At 55.5% G+C, this 17,298-nt stretch overlaps 1 protein-coding gene across 1 annotated transcript; it reads left to right on the forward strand.

The window, feature by feature from the left end:
- Positions 1-2,475: 2,475 nt before the first annotated feature.
- SLC34A1 (solute carrier family 34 member 1) lies at positions 2,476-16,781 on the forward strand. Its single transcript, XM_055284735.1, has 13 exons — positions 2,476-2,527; positions 3,817-3,972; positions 4,111-4,260; positions 4,345-4,473; positions 4,547-4,690; positions 5,890-6,001; positions 6,122-6,317; positions 6,405-6,500; positions 11,885-11,954; positions 12,221-12,388; positions 14,673-14,789; positions 14,890-15,014; positions 15,717-16,781. The coding sequence occupies exons 2-13, from the start codon at positions 3,864-3,866 to the stop codon at positions 16,218-16,220; spliced, it is 1,920 nt and encodes a 639-aa protein (XP_055140710.1). The 5' UTR covers positions 2,476-2,527; positions 3,817-3,863; the 3' UTR covers positions 16,221-16,781.
- Positions 16,782-17,298: the final 517 nt, after the last annotated feature.

Below are 17,298 nucleotides of genomic sequence, written 5' to 3' on the forward strand. Positions count from 1 at the left end.
GGCTGAGGCTGGCAAAGCAGGTAGGAAGCCAAGTCACCCTGGTCCTTCCAGGCTACTGTAGGATCCTGGGCTTTATGCTAAATGGTTAGCAGGGGCAGGTTTCAAAAGGAAGAGGAGGCGACATGATTAACTTGGCCTTTTTTTTTTTTTCTTTCTGAGACAGAGTTTTGCTCTTGTTGCCCAGGCTGGAGTGCAATGGTGCGATCTCAGCTCACTGCAACCTCTGCCTCCTGAGTTCAAGTGATTCTCCTGCCTCACCCTCCCGAGTAACTGGGATTACAGGCGCCTGCCACCATGCCCAGCTAATTTTTTGTATCTTTAGTAGACATGGGGTTTCACCATATTGGCCAGGCTGGTCTCAAACTCCTGACCTCAGGTGATCCACCTTCCTTAGCCTCCCAAAGTGCTGGGATTACAGGCATGAGCCATCACGCCTGGCCTAGTTTGGCACTTTGCTGTCTGCTGTTTTGCAGCATGGATCAGGGGCAGCAAGGGCAGAAATGGACAGAGCACTTGGGAGGTGACCGCAATGACCCAGCGGAGATGACAGGCCCAGTCCAGGGAGGTGGCCACAGAGATGGCTAACAGCAGAAGGATCAGGGAGCTCCTGGAGCAATAAAATTGGGAGAATTGAGGAATGGGTTGGAAACGAGGAAGTGGAGGGGAAGGAAACAGCAAGGATGTCTGCTTGGTGCCCGACCCAGATGGATGGACGGCGCGCTGCTCACCAAGATCAGGAAGAAGGAGGAGCCCAGGTTTGCGGTGAGAAGCACAGTGTGTGCTTCTGGCTTGCAGAGCCAACTGCTCGTGCCAGAGGCCGCTCAGAAAGCCTGAGCAGACAGAGCTTGGCACCTTCCCTCCAAAACAGCTCCTCCTGCTGGGTACCTTTTCTCAACGCGAGACACCCCCAACCAGGCAGGCTGTCAGCCCAGAAAAGGTCTGGGGAGGCCATGGCCAGAGCCCAGGTGCACAGACAAGGTGGGAGTCACCACCCAGGGGGACACACAGACTCTGTCACTGGCCAGGGAGGAGGCAGGCAGTAGGCAAGGAGGTGCTGAAATGGCAGAGAGGCTGGGAAGAGATACTTTGGTGCTGGAATGGAGCTGCCGTCTCTGCTGCTTTTATGAGTCCCAACAGCAGCTCTGGTCAGATCCAGCATTTTCTCACTTTCACTAGGGCTGTAGCCCCAAAATAAATTTTTAGAAGTCGTGGCTGTGTAAATCCGCAGCATTTTGGAATTATATCTCTTGATGGATTTGATCGATAGCTAACTGCCTCCCCCACTAAACCCAGAGCTCCGTGACAGCAGAGAAGGCAAACTTCAAAAATATCAAAAAGCACAACCTTATTAAAAAGGAGAAACACCCCCAGTTCACCAGGAGCACCTTGGATTCAGCTGCTCCTGCCAAGGGTCTGAACTGCGCGGGGGAGGGGAGAGAAACAGGTCACGTGGGCCGGGGTCTCTGGGCCCGCTGTGGGGGTGTCAGTTTGCTCATAGGTGGAGACACTCGATGTGACATTAACAGCACCTTCAAGCCCAAGGACCCAGAGATTCTGACACAAGAACTGAGAAATGATTGCATTTCCGTGACTCAGTGACACCCTCCTACCTGGGCATGAACCCAGCCCTAGCCAAAGATCCAGAGACCCGACTCCCATCTATTTCCTTTCCCTCTCTCCCTCCCCGTCACCAGTTCTACTGGTCAGATGTCCCTGGGATGCACCTGTCCTCCCCAGCCCCTCCGTTCCCATCTTAGTTCAGGCCTCTTCATCTCTCGCCTGGACCATTTTGTCAACCTCTTAACTAGCCTCTCCGCTTCCAGGCTCCCTTCCACATGTCCGGGCTCCACCCCACAGGGGCCATTCTAAAAGGCAGATCAGGCCCTTCCCAGTCTGGCCAGCGGCTCCACATTCACTCAGACTCACATCCTGGACCCATGGTCGGGCATTAGAGACCTTCCACGATTCAACATTCCGCGGCCTCTCCAGCTTAGCTCCTCATCTCACACTCCCTCTCCTCTGAGCTCCCCCTGGGAAACTTACAGACACCCTGACGCTTGGCAAGGCCATAGGATGTTTTTGTTTGGTTTGGTTTGGTTTTTCTGAGGCAGTCTCACTCTGTCACCCAGGCTGGAGTGCAGTGGCACAATCTTGGCTCACTGTAAACTCCGAAGGCCATAGGATGTTTGGGTCATTCCCTGGGGAGTCCTGTCAGGCCAGGAATGAGGGGACCCTAGGAACAAGGTGCTGAGTGGCATCAGGGTCTCTGCCTGCAGGCAGGGGATGTGTCTGGGTCGTGGTTGACAGGGAGAGCCTGATCACAGATTCCCCATGCAGAGCTGACGATTAGCAATTAACTGGGAGGAATCTCGGGGGTGAGGTTAATTGGGGAACAGAGGGAGGGCAGCTAGGGTTCCAGGGACTTTGCCCTTGACCCGAGGGTATAAAGAGGAGGGTCTCAGTTCTCCTCAGGGCCCTGGAGGCTTCATTGAGCTGCTGAGCAGAAGCTGAAACACGGAAGTCTAAGGTGAGCCCAGGACCCTCACATCCCGTCCCCACCCCCAGCTCTGAGTAGGAATCAGCCCAGCACCCCAGCCCCTTCATCTGTGTCCTATCTGCGCCCACCCCCACTGCACCCCATATAACATGTCAATCCAGCCAAGCACGGTGGCTCCCACCTGTAATCGCAGCACTTTGGGAAGCCGGGTGGGCAGATCACCTGAGGTCGAGTTTGCACTAAAAATACAAAAAAGTGGCCGGGTGTGGTGGCAGGCACCTGTAATCCCAGCTACTTGGGAGGCTGAGGCAGGAGAATCGCTTGAACCCACGAGGCAGAGGTTGCAGTGAGCCGAGATTGTGCCATTGCACTCCAGCCTGGGCAATAAGAGTGAAACTCCATCTTAAAAAAAAAAAAAAAAAAAAAAAGACTCCTGCTCCTTCAGGACTTGAATTCAACTCTTCACACCCCCACCACAATAGCCAAGGATGCTGGGACAATGCGGAGAATGCTGAGGCAGATCAGGGCGCCTCCACCCCAATAGCCGAGACTCCTGGGGCAGTGCGGGGACAAGGGGGGGCTGAAGCAAGCCTGTCAGTGTTTGTTCATTGCCCCTTGAGGGGGTGGATGGGGAAAGGAGTTCATTGTGAGGGGAACCCAGGAACTCGGGATCCAGACCAGGGGACCTCCGTGTGTGCCCAGCTGACCCCATGAGAAGGCAGGTGTCTGCAGCTCCTCCCTGCTCTCCACGTGGGCAAAACTGAAGCCCGGCCCAGCCCCAGCCCACACCTGCGGCCACTGCCAACACCACGTATTCCCTGGCCTCCTCCAGCCCCAAACAGGCTGGGCGTCCTCAGTTCTCAGTGTCTTTCATCAACGCTATATCCAAGCCTCTGGTTCAGAGTCTGGGCTAGAGCTCAATACTACTCATTGATTGAGTGAATGGGTGAATGAATGAACACCTCACCACCACCACCACACCCCTCCGAGACTCACACGCACAAACACACACCCAGCAAACCACACCCTCCATCCTCACCACCACACACACCCCTCCGAGACTCACATGCAGGTGCCCAGCACAGATGTGCACATGTGAGTCTGTGTGTGAGTCTCGGAGGGCTCTGGTGGTGGTGAGGATGGAGGGTGTGGTTTGCTGGGTGTGTGTTTGTGCGTGTGAGTCTCGGAGGGGTGTGTGTGTGTGGTGAGGATGGAGGGTGTGCTTTGCTAGGTGTGTGTTTGGAATCACGTGCCATGGGGGTTTGTGCAGGTGAGGGTGTGTGGGCATGAGTGTCCTGGACACAGCCATTGTCATTCAGTGTTGCTGAGACCCACTGACCTGCAGACCTCACAGTGGGTGCCCAGGATGCTGTCCTACGGAGAGAGGCTGGGGTCCCCTGCTGTCTCCCCACTCCCAGTCCGTGGGGGGCATGTGATGCGAGGGACGGCCTTTGCTTACGTGCCCAGCCCTCAGGGTGAGTGCTGCTCCCACACCCTGGACCCTGCTTGCCCACGGTTGCCCACATCCCGGGTGAGGCCACTTCCCCCACCTGTCCCTCCCCGCCTCCCCACTTTGGGGCCCCTGGGAGCTCCTGACTAGGCTCCCTCCCTAGTCCTACACAGGATTCCGGGGACCTCTGCCTATGCCTTCCCCAGCCTGGGCCCTGTGGCCCTTGCTGAGCACACCTGCTCCTGTGGGGAGGTCCTGGAGCGCCATGAACCGCTGCCTGCCAAGCTGGCCCTGGAGGAGGAGCAGAAGCCAGGTGGGCGTGGGCTGGGGGTGGCAGGGGCAGCAGCAGTCCCTGCCCTGGCCTCTGCCCACTACGCTCATGGCTTCCCCCGTCCAGAGCCCAGGCTGGTCCCCAAGCTGTGCCAGGCTGGTGCCATGCTGCTCAAGGTGCCGCTGATGCTCACCTTCCTCTACCTCTTCATCTGCTCCCTGGACGTGCTCAGCTCGGCCTTCCAGCTGGCTGGAGGTAGGGCCCGGGTGGAGGAGACCCGGGAGGGGTTCCTGAAGGGCTTTGGACAACGCCGGCTCATGCTCCCCAGGGAAGGTGGCTGGTGACATCTTCAAGGATAACGCCATCCTGTCCAACCCGGTGGCCGGGCTGGTGGTGGGGATCCTGGTGACCGTGCTGGTGCAGAGCTCCAGCACCTCCACGTCCATCATCGTCAGCATGGTCTCCTCTGGCTGTGAGTTGGCCCACCAGGGTGGGGAAGAGCTTAGAGGGGCACCCCAGGAGCTGGGAAGAGTGGCAAATGGGGAGTGTGACCCCTGTAAGGCTGGCCTCCATTCAGCCTGACTCCTGTATCAGCCAGGGACATGAGAGGAGCCCAAACTGTAGCTGTATGCGACCCAGATGATTTATGGCAAGGAACTGGCTTCCCCGATGGTGGTTTGTCTGGGCAAGTCAGGAATCCATAGGCCAGGGCATTGGAAGGGCAGGCGGGAACTCTCAGGCGGGCGCCAACGCTGCAGTCCAGACAGGGTAGGGTTTCTCTTTTCTCAGGGAAGCCTCAGTTCTGCTCGAGGCCTTTCATTCTATTGGATGAGGCTGACCCAGGTTACCAAGGATAATCTCCTTTTCTTAAAGTCAACTGACTGTAGACGTGAATTGCATCTACAAAACACCTTACAAACACCCAGGCTGGTGTTGGGCTGAATAACTGGGTACCACAGCCTAGCTAAGTTGACACATAAAACCAACCATCACTGGCTGGGCGCAGTGGCTCACGCCTGCAATCCCAGCACTTTGGGAGGCCGAGGCGGGCGGATCACGAGGTCAGGAGATCGAGACCATCCTGGCTAACACAGTGAAACCCCGTCTCTACTAAAAATACAAAACAAAAACAAAAACAAAATCAAAAAACATTAGCCGGGCATGGTGGTGGGTGCCTGTAGTCCCAGCTACTCGGGAGGCTGAGGCAGGAGAACGGCATGAACCCAGGAGGCAGAGCTTGCAGTGAGCCGAGATCGTGCCACTGCACTCCAGCCTGGGCGACAGAGCGAGACTCCATCTCAAAACAAAACAAAACAAAACAAAACTAACCATCACACTCCGGGACATGTGTGCACACACAAGCACAAATCTCTATTTGCACGTAGGACATGAGCCCATGAGCCCTCATAATGAAGGCCTCACATGCACACACATTCACATCCATACACCATGTGCAGCGCGTGTACATCTACTCGCATGGATGAATGCACACACCTGTAAACGCACAGCCCATGCCCACATGCACCTGTGACACCAACATTAGGCAGACTCAGCAGCACGGCAGGAGCGGCCACTGGGGACTGGGACATGGGTAGGGGGCTTGACAAGAGTTGTGGTGGGGCAGGAGCTGGGTGACCATCAAATTCGTTAGGGCGTCTTCTCTTCTACCAGTGCTGGAGGTGAGCTCTGCCATCCCCATCATCATGGGTTCCAACATCGGCACCTCTGTCACCAACACCATCGTGGCCCTGATGCAGGCGGGGGACAGGACTGACTTCCGGCGGTGAGGGGGGCTGGGGGTTGGGGGCTCGTGCCTGGGGGAGGACAGCCCCAGATGCCAGGAACCCCGGGCGTGACTGCGCTCTGGCTCCAGCCTGCCTTGCAATGTGGCCTCCCTGCCCAGGGCCTTCGCGGGGGCCACGGTGCACGACTGCTTTAACTGGCTGTCAGTGCTGGTCCTGCTGCCCCTGGAGGCTGCCACCGGCTACCTGCACCACGTCACTCGACTCGTGGTGGCCTCCTTCAATATCCATGGTGGCCGTGACGCTCCTGACTTGCTCAAGATCATCACAGAGCCCTTCACGAAGCTCATCATCCAGGTGACAGCAGGTCCTGGCATGGGGTGAGGGTGGGGGTAGCAAGGGACCCAGCCTCCTTCACTCCCCCTGCCCACATCTTGCCCACAGCTGGACAAGTCCGTGATAACCAGCATTGCCACTGGTGATGAGTCCCTGAGGAACCACAGTCTCATCAGGATCTGGTGCCACCCAGACTCCTTAGAGGTGAGTCCCAGGCCTAGCCCCAGGTAAGAGGATTCCCTCTTCAGACTGTTGGTTTCATTGTCTGTTCAAAATGCTCCAGATAGACCTTGAAGATCATTTAGCCAGGAGAGGGCAAATATGTGGCCCTTCTACTGTGCTTACAGTAAACATTGCTAATTCCTCCCAACTTCCCACACTGCCTTAGGCAGACATCACCAATCAATTAGAGTTGTTATGTAATTAATCTAGCTCATTGATTCTTCAAGTGTGGTTCCAGGCCAGCATCTTGTGTACCGTGTGGGAACCTATTAGAGATGCAAATCACCCTGCCCTTCCCTAGACCTACTGAATCTGGAAACCCCTGGTAGTGGGGCCAGTGGCCTATGCTTCAGCAGTTCCTCTAGGTGTGCTCCGTGCTCAAGTTTGAGAACTGCTGATCTAGTGCAACCCTTGGGTTTCACAGGTGGAGACACAGGTTCAGAGAGGCTAAGAAACGTGCCAGAGCTTGTTCTACCATGTCAGGGCCTGAGCACCCTAGAGGGGTTAGTGACTCAGCTGGGCCATGTTTTGGGACCCAGGTAACACGGGGAGGAGGCAGAGTGCTGTAAGGACACCAAGGAAAGTAGGGTGAACAGGAAGGTGAGCTGCGTGGAGAACTCCTTGGAGATATAACAGCCACTTGTGCTGGCATTGGGGGTTCCTTCTCCTGGAGACTGCCACAGGTGGGAGTCCCTTGTCCTTCTGCACTGTTTCTGCTGCTTCTAATGCTGGGAAGATCTGTTTGAATCAAGTGGACGCTCATGGACCACCCATTATGCCAGGCTGATGAGGAAGCAGGCAATGAGCACACTTCCTTACTGAGCTGTAAAAAGGAAAAAGCTTCATCCAAACCACAATGCACCATATTTGCTTCTCCTTGATGCTTGCATGTGAGACATAACTCCATTTACAATGAGATATGAGGAAATCCAAAGCCACAGCACAGCACAAGCCCTTCCCCTTCCCCGTCCACTTGCCGCTTCTTGTGACTGGACCTTTACCCTGGTGCGAACAGAAAACACTCATCTGACTCGCCCTGCAATGCTCCTTTGCGTCTGAAGTTGCTCCAGCTCAGCCTCTGAGTGTTCAAAGCAGCCTTACATAAAAAAAACCCCAGCGGGCAGCTTTTACGCTGACTTTGTGACCTCTTTAATACATCAACCACTTTCTCACGAGCTCTCTGAGCACTCAGTGCTCTCTGAATCACCAGAATCACTCTCTACTTCATAGCAACATCTGGAAGGGAGAGAAATCACACACTTTGATCTTCGCAAAAAGCAAGCCATGGAAGACAGCTCTGTTCCTCGCTGCCTCTGAGCTCCCTGCCGGCCACCTACTGCAGCTTCGGGCAGATCTCAACCTGCAGCCTCCACGTCCTCACTTGTAGTCATCCTCACCCAGGTTCATTCTGTGGAGGCCGCCCTTGGGCCTTTCTCTACGGCTGCAGCTGCCACTTGTCCAGCTGGTTTCTCTTCCTCACTCTACCAGGAAATGCTTTCCTTAAACGCTTTCTGCAGGGCAGGGTCTGATTTCCTCGGCTTGGAGAGTAGCTGGTGGGTGGGACCCAAGCTCTCACTTTCATCCTCTTTCTGGGACCGTGCCTTGAAGGAGTGTGACTCACACAGCAATGGATGTGCAAAGTGTGAAGTGAGTCCTGGCTCCTCCTGCCCAAAGACTTGGGTTTGTCCTTTGGCCGCAGAGTCTCGCTGTGCTCCCTTCCAACCTGTTCCCATTGACTCCAACTTTCACCACGCTGGACCCGACCTAGCCCGAAACAGTCTCCAGGGAAGCTATGCACCAGGGAGAGGAGGCAAGTCCAAGGCCTTCCAGATGGGGAAAGAAGCAGCAGCGGCAGTTGAGTGTTCAGACACTTGAGTCTCTCGGGACCCTGACACTGTCCTGGGAATCACCTTCTTACGTGGCCACACTGTGGATTGTCAACTATACCTGCCTGGATTAAACCAGCATCTTGCCGGGCGTGGTGGCTCAAGCCTGTAATCCCAGCACTTTGGGAGGCTGAGGCGGGCGGATCACGAGGTCAGGAGATCGAGACCATCCTGGCTAACACAGGGAAACCCCGTCTCTACTAAAAATACAAAAAATTAGCCGGGCATGTTGGCAGGCGCCTGTAGTCCCAGCTACTTGGGAGGCTGAGGCAGGAGAATGGCGTGAACCTGGGAGGCGGAGCTTGCAGTGAGCCGAGATCGTGCCACTGCACTCCAGCCTGGGGGACAGAGCAAGACTCTGTCTCAAAAAAAAATAAAAAATAAAATAAACCAGCATCTTTTGAGGACTTGCAACCTGGGAGGCAGGGACTATCACATCCCCCATTTTACAGATGAGGAAAACTGAGCCCCAGAGAAGTGCAGTGGCTTGCCCAAGTCCATGTAGTTGAGGTAGGATACAAATCCTGGTAGAATCCTGACTCTCTATCTCGTTGCCTCTCTCACTCACCAGTCTGACATTCTACTATGTATGTCTGCTTCCCATGCTGCCCATCAGGCCTGAAGGCCACCAGGTGACCATAGCCACCGTGGAGACCACTCCAGAGGTAGCGAGCGGGTGTTGCTCTGAGGAGTTCTCCTTTTCGCCACCAGATGGTGCTGCTGGCACAGTGCTCTCCCTCGGCTTCCAGAAGAACAAAGGCCCCAGAGCTCCCCTTCCCCTTCCTCTGAGGGGGAAGCCACTGCGCAGGCCCACATCCTGACAGTCTCCTGTGAGCTTAATCACCTTCAGTCCCCAGAAAGGGCTCTTTAATTTAGGGTGTCCCTATAGGCACTTAAATCCCAACTCCCTCTTCCAAAATGCTTCCAACTAGCCCCTGGGAAAAGGTGGGCAGCATTATGGACCTCATGCTGCAGAGGAGGAAACTGAGGCCCAGAGAGGCTAAGTGTTTGCTCTGGTGACACACAGCTGGGAACGGCTCAGCCGGGGTATGGGCCCAGGGCTGTCCACAGGCCCATTCTGTTCTTCCCGCAGAGCCCACCACCCGCTTCAGGCCCCTCCAGCCTCTCCTACCCGACCCCAGGCCCAGGCAGGGATGGGCACATCTTGGGAAGATGCCCCCAGATCCTGGGCCTCCCAGATCTTTTATCTAAGCTGGAGTTTCCATCTTCTCCCTCTGCCCCACAGCGAAGCCCCAGGGCCTGCTCCCTCCCGCAGTCCCCTCTCTGCCTGGCTTTGTCCCTCCTGCCACCTTTACCTTCCTCTCTTGTACTTTAGGGTCTCTGGGCTCCCAGCCAGGGCCACATGGCCCCAGGCAAGAAGGTCAAGGTTCTAAAAACCCAGAGGGCTTGGCCCTGCTGCTGCCCCTGCCAGCCCTAAGTTGGGACCCCAGGGAAGTTCCCCATTCTCCTCCAGCCTCCCCAGGGCCCCACAGTCCTCCCCACAGAGACCACTGGGCCCAGCCCAGGTTAGGTCAGTGAGGCACACATTGACCAGGCACCCACTCATTCAAGGGGTTGTCTGCTCCCTCAGCATCCAGGCTGGGTACTCCCAGGAAGGTCCAGCAGGCTCCTCCCCAACAGGGTCAGGGTTCTCAGGTTCGTCTGCAGGGGCCACTGGTCCTGACCTAGGAAGTCAGCCACACACACAGCCTCCCAACCATGTGATCCTGAACGGGCCCAGGGAGGGAGAGGGTCACTCCATATCAGAAGACAGTTTACCGAAGGCTCATCATGAGCCAAGCCCTGTGATGAGTGCTTTAAACACATTTCCCCTGTAACCTTTACGGCAGCTCTTCTATTACCCGGCTTTAGAGAAAACAGGCTCTGAGAGGTGGCATGGCTTACGCAGGGTAGTTGGTATAAGAAGCAGGATTTGAACTTAGATCTGCCTAACAGCAAACACCTGGCTCTCTCTCTGCCTTACCCTCACAGCAGTTACCATCGCTTTCCCAGCCTGCTTTTCCCATCTAGCCCATCACAGCCTATTTTTTCCAGGCTTTTAGGCCTGCCATTCAGGCCCAGTCTTGATGGGTCCCCAAGGCCCTGATGTGGCGAACTGGGAGCACAGAAGAGCACATTGCCCCATTCAAGGGGGCACATCCCGCTCAAATAAACCCGGATGTTACACCAGACGGCATATAAGTTCTTACCTTGGCCGGCGCGGTGGCTCACACCTGTAATCCCAGCACTTTGGGAGGCCGAGGTGGGTGAATCATCTGAGGTCAGGAGTTCAAGATCAGCATGGCCAATATGATGAAACCCCATCTCTATTAAAAATACAAAAAATTAGCCGGGCGTGGTGGCGGGCGCCTGTAACCCTAGCTACTCGGGAGGTGGAGGTGAGAGAATCGCTTGAACCCAGGAGGTTGCAGTGAGCCGAGACTGTGCCACTGCACTCCAGATTGGGCAGCAGAACAAAAACTCTGTCTCGAAATAAATAAATAACTTAACCCAACAAGGCTACATATTAGTTGTCCACAGGCCAGACTGGCCTGCTTCTGCTGACCTTCGTTGAATTGTAAAAGATAACTCAAAGTGGTCCCCAATATTTACAGATTGGGAGCTTGTTGCTTTTGGGGGTTTTTTCGTTTTTTGAGATAAGGTCTTGCTCTGTCACTCAAGCTGGAGTGCAGGGGTGTGATCATAGCTCACTCCAGCCTCGACCGCCTGGGCTCAAGAGATCCTCCTGCTCCAACCTCCTGAGTAGCTAGGACTACAGGTGTACACCACCATGCCCTAATTTTCTTTGTGGAGACAAGGTCTTGCTATGTTGCCCAAGATGGCCTCCCACTCCTGGCCTCGAGTTATCCTCTCACCTCAGCCCCCCAAAGTGCTAGGATTATAGCCATGAGCCACACTGCACCTGGCCCGGATTGGGAGATTTCATCTAGAACTTCAGAGTTGTGGCTTCTCTCATAGAAATTGGGCAATTCAGCCATGCTAGGCTGCGTCGCTGGATGGTGACAGTGATCAGGAGCTGAGTAGCTGCTGACTCTATAGGCCCAGCAGAAACTCTCCCCACCTCTTCCACACACAGCCTGAGCTGCTCACTTAGGTTACCTGCCCAGCCCTGTGGCCCTCTGAATTGTAAGGCCTCCCTGGGGAACCCATGCTCAGCAGCACCCAATGCCACTGAGAGAGGGAGGAAAAGAAAGGAAGCCACTGGATGTGGCCCCAGGGAGAGCTCGGCCAGTGGAGTGACAGGGCAGAACACACAGAGGGCCAGATTCTTATGTGGCAGGTACCTTCACCCACATGTCCTCAGTGAAAGAGACAGGCTGAGAGAGGGCGAGAGACCCATCCATGGTCACAGAGCAGGAGGCCCATCTCCATCTTCCCCATCCCTCCCTAACTCCCATCTCGCCCCCAACCTCAGGCTGTGTTTTCCTAATTCACTAAGTCACCCTCCTCTTAATCTAGGCTCCCACCTCCATGTCCAGAGCAGAGGCCAACTCCAGCAAGACCCTTGGAAATGCCACCATAGAGAAATGTAAGTGCCTGCAACCTGGGAGGTGTCCTGCATGGCAGAGGCAGAGCCTAACAGTGGCAGGGCAATACCACACCCAGCCACTATTGTGCCCAGCCCCAGGAAGGACGGCTGTGAACCAGCCCAGCTCCTGAGCCTGGGTCAAGCTCCGGTGTTGAGGCTCAAGGAGGCTGAAGTAGGGCCTCAGGCTCAGAGCCCAACTGGGTGGCAAAGGTGGGGACCTGGGAGCCAGGTGTGGGGTCAGCTGTCAGGAGCTCCACCCCCTGCAGGCAACCACATCTTTGTGGACACGGGCCTACCGGACCTGGCTGTGGGGCTCATCCTGCTGGCAGGATCCCTGGTGCTGCTGTGTACCTGCCTCATCCTCCTCGTCAAGATGCTCAACTCCCTGCTCAAGGGCCAAGTGGCTAAGGTCATCCAGAAGGTCATCAATACCGGTGAGCTGCAAGCAGCTGACTGGGCAGGGCCGCAGGATGGGCCTTTCCAGATAGATCCTGCTAAGTCCTGTGACTGCCTTGATCTGGGTAAACCCTACCATCTCTGAGACTCAGTTTCCCAAAATGAACAAAGAAGGTGGTTTCTGAGGCCACTGAGGTGCTGACAGCTGGAGACCTGTGGCTGCCTCTGGCTGTGGTTCCATTTTAGCAGGTGGAGATGCTCAAGGACCATTTGATTCAATCAACAGAGTCCTTAAGCCCCCATTGTGTGACAAGGGAGGTGTAGTGCCAGGTATACAGAGGTGAGACAAACAGAGATGGGTCCTGCCCTGAGGGGCTCACAGCCCAGCAGGGGGAGGAAAGCAATGAAAAATATGTGAGATTGGCAAGTGGCTCACACCTGTTAATCCAGCACTTTGGGAGGCTGAAGCAGCAGGATCACTTGAGCCCAGGAGTCCAAGACCAGCTTGGGCAACACAGTGAGACTTTGTCTTTTTTTTTTTTTTTTGAGACAGTTTCACTCTTATTACCCAGGCTGGAGTGCAATGGCATGATCTTGGCTCACTGCAACCTCCACCTCCAGGGTTCAAGCGATTCTCCTGCCTCAGCCTCTTGAGTAGCTGGGATTACAGGCGCCCGCCACAACGCCTGGCTAATTTTTTGTATTTTTAGTCGAGACAGGGTTTCACCATGTTGGCCAGGCTGGTCTCGAACTCCTGACCTCAGATGATCCATCCGCCTCAGCCTCTCAAAGTGCTAGGATTACAGGCATGAGCCACCGTGCCTGGCCGAGACTTTTGTCTTTACAAAAAAATTTAAAATTAGTTGGGCATAGTGGTGTGCTCTTATAGTGCCAGGTGTGCTCTTATAGTCCCAGGAGGCTGAGTGGGAGAATCGCTTGAGCCTAGCAGGTGGAGGCCGCAGTGAGCTATGATGGCACCACTGCACTCCAGCCTGTGCATCAGAGTTCAAAAATAAATAAATAAATAAAAATAGAAAAAGAAAAATAAGGAAGGAAAATGAATTAGGGGGATAAATTCAGAGAGAGGTACCTGCCAAGGACATAGCAAAAATGGCAATGCAGTAGGGTGTGGAAGAGACGGCTTCCAATGCGCAGTTTGAGGCCGCTCAGTGCAGCTGGCATTTGAACAGACACAAGTAGCCACAATGCGGATGAAGAGCACTCTGGGTGGAGGAACAATATGTGCAAAGACTCAGAGGCAGGAACCAGCATGGCAGGTCCGTGGCACAGAAGGGTGGCCAGTAGCTGGCAGGAGCAGGCTGAGCAAGGGGATTGGCTGAGTGGGGTCAGTGAGGTGGCAGGGAAGGGGCCAGAGCACTGGGTCTCCAGGCTCTGCTCAGAGCCTGGACTTTATTGAGGGTAACATGAGCACTCAGAAGACTTGGGGCAAGAGAGCAACACCATTTGATTTTCATTTTCCCTTTTTTGTTTTTTGAGACAGAGTCTTGCTTTGTCACCCAGGCTGGAGTGCAGTGGTGCAATCTCAGCTCACTGCAACCTCTGCCTCCCAGGTTCAAGTGATCCTCCCACTTCAGCCTCCTGAGTAAACAGATTACAGGTGTGCACCGCCACACTCAGCTAATTTTTGTATTTTTAGTAGAGACAGGATTTTGCCATGTTGGCTAGGCTGGTCTTGAATGCCTGGCCTCAAGTGAGCCTCCCGCCTTTGCCTCCCAAAGTGCTGGGATTGCAAGTGTGAGCCACCATGCCCAGCCTCTTCCTATTAACCATCATTTTTTTTTATAGAGATGGGCTCTCACTACGTTGGTCAGGCTAGTCTCGAACTCCCAGCCTCAAGTGATCCAACTCAGCATCCCAAAGTGCTGGGATTACAGGTGTGAGCCACCTTGCCCAGCCTTGGTTTTTATTTTAAACTTCATGCACCGGGAGGGGCCGCATGCCAAGTACTAGAATAAGGGGTATCATGGGGCTGTGGGAGCTCAGAGAAGGGAGAAAAAGGCTACTCCAGAGCAGGGGTGAGGGAGGGCTTTCCAGAGGGAGGGACACCCACGCTCAGCCTGAGGATGAATCAGATGCTGAGTAGGATATGCCCGGCAGAGGGAACAGCCCCAGCAAAGGCACAGTCGCCTGATGAAACCAGGCTGAGAAAGGCCTTTAATCCAGGAGCAAAGAGGCCAAGTGGAAGCAACTGCAGTGGGAGCAAACTCCCATGGAGGTCCTCTCTCCCAGTGCCCCCACGGACGTCTGCTCTCCCAATGTCCTGCTCTGACCCCAGCCTGCTGGGATGTGGTTTCCTTGCAGACTTCCCTGCCCCCTTCACCTGGGTCACAGGCTACTTTGCCATGGTGGTGGGCGCCAGCATGACCTTCGTGGTCCAGAGCAGTTCTGTGTTCACCTCAGCCATCACCCCACTCATCGGTGAGTGCCCATGTAGAGGTGGAGTGGGGTGGGCCAGGACTGGCAGGAAAAGGGCTGAAGGAGACGCTGGGGATCCCACTTCCTCTCCCTCTGCCCCCAGGCCTTGGTGTGATCAGCATTGAGAGGGCCTACCCGCTCACACTGGGTTCCAACATCGGCACCACCACCACGGCCATCCTGGCTGCCCTGGCCAGCCCCAGGGAGAAGCTGTCCAGTGCTTTCCAGGTGCGCTGGGAGCGTAGCCTCGCCTGGGGCAGGATGAAGCTGCCTGTGGGGTGTGGGGCCTGACAAAGGTGTGACAACATGCAACACATATTTTGACTGCCTACTAAGGGCCACCTAATATGCTCAATGAAACCATTATGGGCAAAGTAGACCCAATACCACTCTCGAGACCTTAGCATCTAAGAGGGAGACACTGCTCATAATTACACCAATAAATAGCAGTGAGTCGGATTTGCACCATAAGGAAGAGGAAGAGGCACTGTAAGAGAGGGCCTGGAGCAGTTTGGGGAATCCATTGTTGGGGGGTCAGGGCCGCAAATGGCAAAGGGGAATTATTCTAGGTGCAAAGGAGTAACTGACAAGCCAAGGCACTGACTGAATGAGGGTCCAGAAACTGACATCAATCCTTTAGCTGCTGGATTTTGGCAGTATCTGCTGGGGGATCCCTGTGCGAGGGGTCAGTGGGGAAAATGTGGGGAGCTCAGGGCAGTGGTTATTTACCAGCTGGTCTAGAAGTATTTCAGTATTTGCATAGCCAGCATAGCCACCCGGGTGGTCTGGGAGCGGGGGGCATATCACCCCTAACGGGAAGCTTTCCTGCTGCCCAGACCAGCTCGGGGTTCCTATCATCTACCCCTGCTGGCCTGACCCAGGACCTGGGAGCCAGTGCCCACCTCAGCCCCTCTGCCTCATCCCCTGCAGATTGCCCTCTGTCACTTCTTCTTCAACATCTCGGGCATCCTTCTGTGGTACCCGGTGCCCTGCACACGCCTGCCCATCCGCATGGCCAAGGCGCTGGGGAAGCGCACCGCCAAGTACCGCTGGTTTGCCGTCCTCTATCTCCTTGTCTGCTTCCTGCTGCTGCCCTCACTGGTGTTTGGCATCTCCATGGCAGGCTGGCAGGTCATGGTAGGTGTGGGCACGCCCTTCGGGGCCCTGCTGGCCTTTGTGGTGCTCATCAATGTCCTGCAGAGTCGGAGTCCCGGGCACCTGCCCAAGTGGTTACAGACATGGGACTTCCTGCCTCGCTGGATGCACTCCCTGAAGCCCCTGGACCACCTCATCACCCGCGGCACCCTATGCTGTGCCAGGCCTGAGCCCCGCTCACCCCCGCTGCCCCCCAGGGTCTTCCTGGAGGAGCTACCCCCTGCCACTCCCTCCCCCTGTCTTGCACTGCCTGCTCACCACAGTGCCACCCGCCTCTAGGCTGTGGGCCCAGACTACAGCCTGGAATGGGGAAGGCCTGGGGTGGAAAGGCAGGGGAGGGAGGGTGTGTGTAGGTATGTGCATGTGCCTGTGTCACCCTGGGTGCCAGTCTCTCCTTCTGTAGCTCCGCAAAGCTCTGGGCTTGTGTGACCGTGTCGGTGTGCGTGCATGTGTGGGGGTGAGCCTGCATGTGCACCTGTCATGTGTAGAAGCTTGTATTTGTGTACAGGTGTGCCAGCCCATGCACGTGTACACAGACACACCTGTGGGAGGCTGTGTGCAGGTTGCAGGATATCTGGGTATGATTTCAGGTCCTCTGCACATGTACACATGACTAGGATAGGCAGGAGTGAGGGTGGGTCTGAGTATATGACTGTGCAGCTGTTTGTGCATAGATGTTTGTGCCTGCCTCACTGAATTTGCACACCTCCTTGCCACCTTCCTTCCTCCAAGATACCATCTCCTCATCCTCACCCAGGTCTTCAGCACCACCACAATTAATTCCCTTCCCAACACTTGCCTGATGGAAAAAAAAAAAGGAATTGAAACTCTCCTTAGGCATTCGGAAGTCTTTCTGCTCTCCATCAATGGCGAAAGGGAAGACCAAGCCATGGGGTTCAGCAGCACCATCTCCCCTCAAAGACTGGCTGCAAGAGCAGCCTGCCCTGCCCAGGCCAGGTGCAGTTCCAGAGAAGCCAGCCCTGCAGGCTCACCCCAACCATCTGCCTGGCCCTACCTTAGTGAGTCCAAACCACAATTCAAACTCCCTGGAAGCCCCTCCTAGGCCTGGGGATACCCCCAAGGCAAGTGTAAGGAGGATTCTGCACCCCCAACCCCTGACCCCCACCTGGCTGAACTTCCTCTGGTCTCCCTCTGCCCTCTAAATTCACCCACCTCAGCCACACATCACTCCTTCTTGCTGGGATAAGATCAGGGCTCCAGAATAAGTGACAGGTGGGGTCTGCCATCAGGGCCGCTGGGGGAGGGGGTGGGAAGGGGGGGTGGTGGGCAAAAGAGGCCACGCCCTGGGCCCCAGCACATGGAGGGCAGGGACCAGACACCCTCCCTCCCAATTTTG

This window comes from Symphalangus syndactylus, chromosome 7 (genome assembly GCF_028878055.3).
Source record: "Symphalangus syndactylus isolate Jambi chromosome 7, NHGRI_mSymSyn1-v2.1_pri, whole genome shotgun sequence".
NCBI lineage: Eukaryota > Metazoa > Chordata > Mammalia > Primates > Hylobatidae > Symphalangus > Symphalangus syndactylus.

Coding starts and splice junctions, on each gene's coding strand:
- SLC34A1 (XM_055284735.1), top strand. CDS start 3,864: ATGCTGTCCTACGGAGAGAGGCTGGGGTCCCCTGCTGTCTCCCCACTC. Junction 11,955..12,220: donor AAATGCCACCATAGAGAAAT/GTAAGTGCCTGC, acceptor CACCCCCTGCAG/GCAACCACATCTTTGTGGAC. Junction 14,790..14,889: donor AGCCATCACCCCACTCATCG/GTGAGTGCCCAT, acceptor CTCTGCCCCCAG/GCCTTGGTGTGATCAGCATT.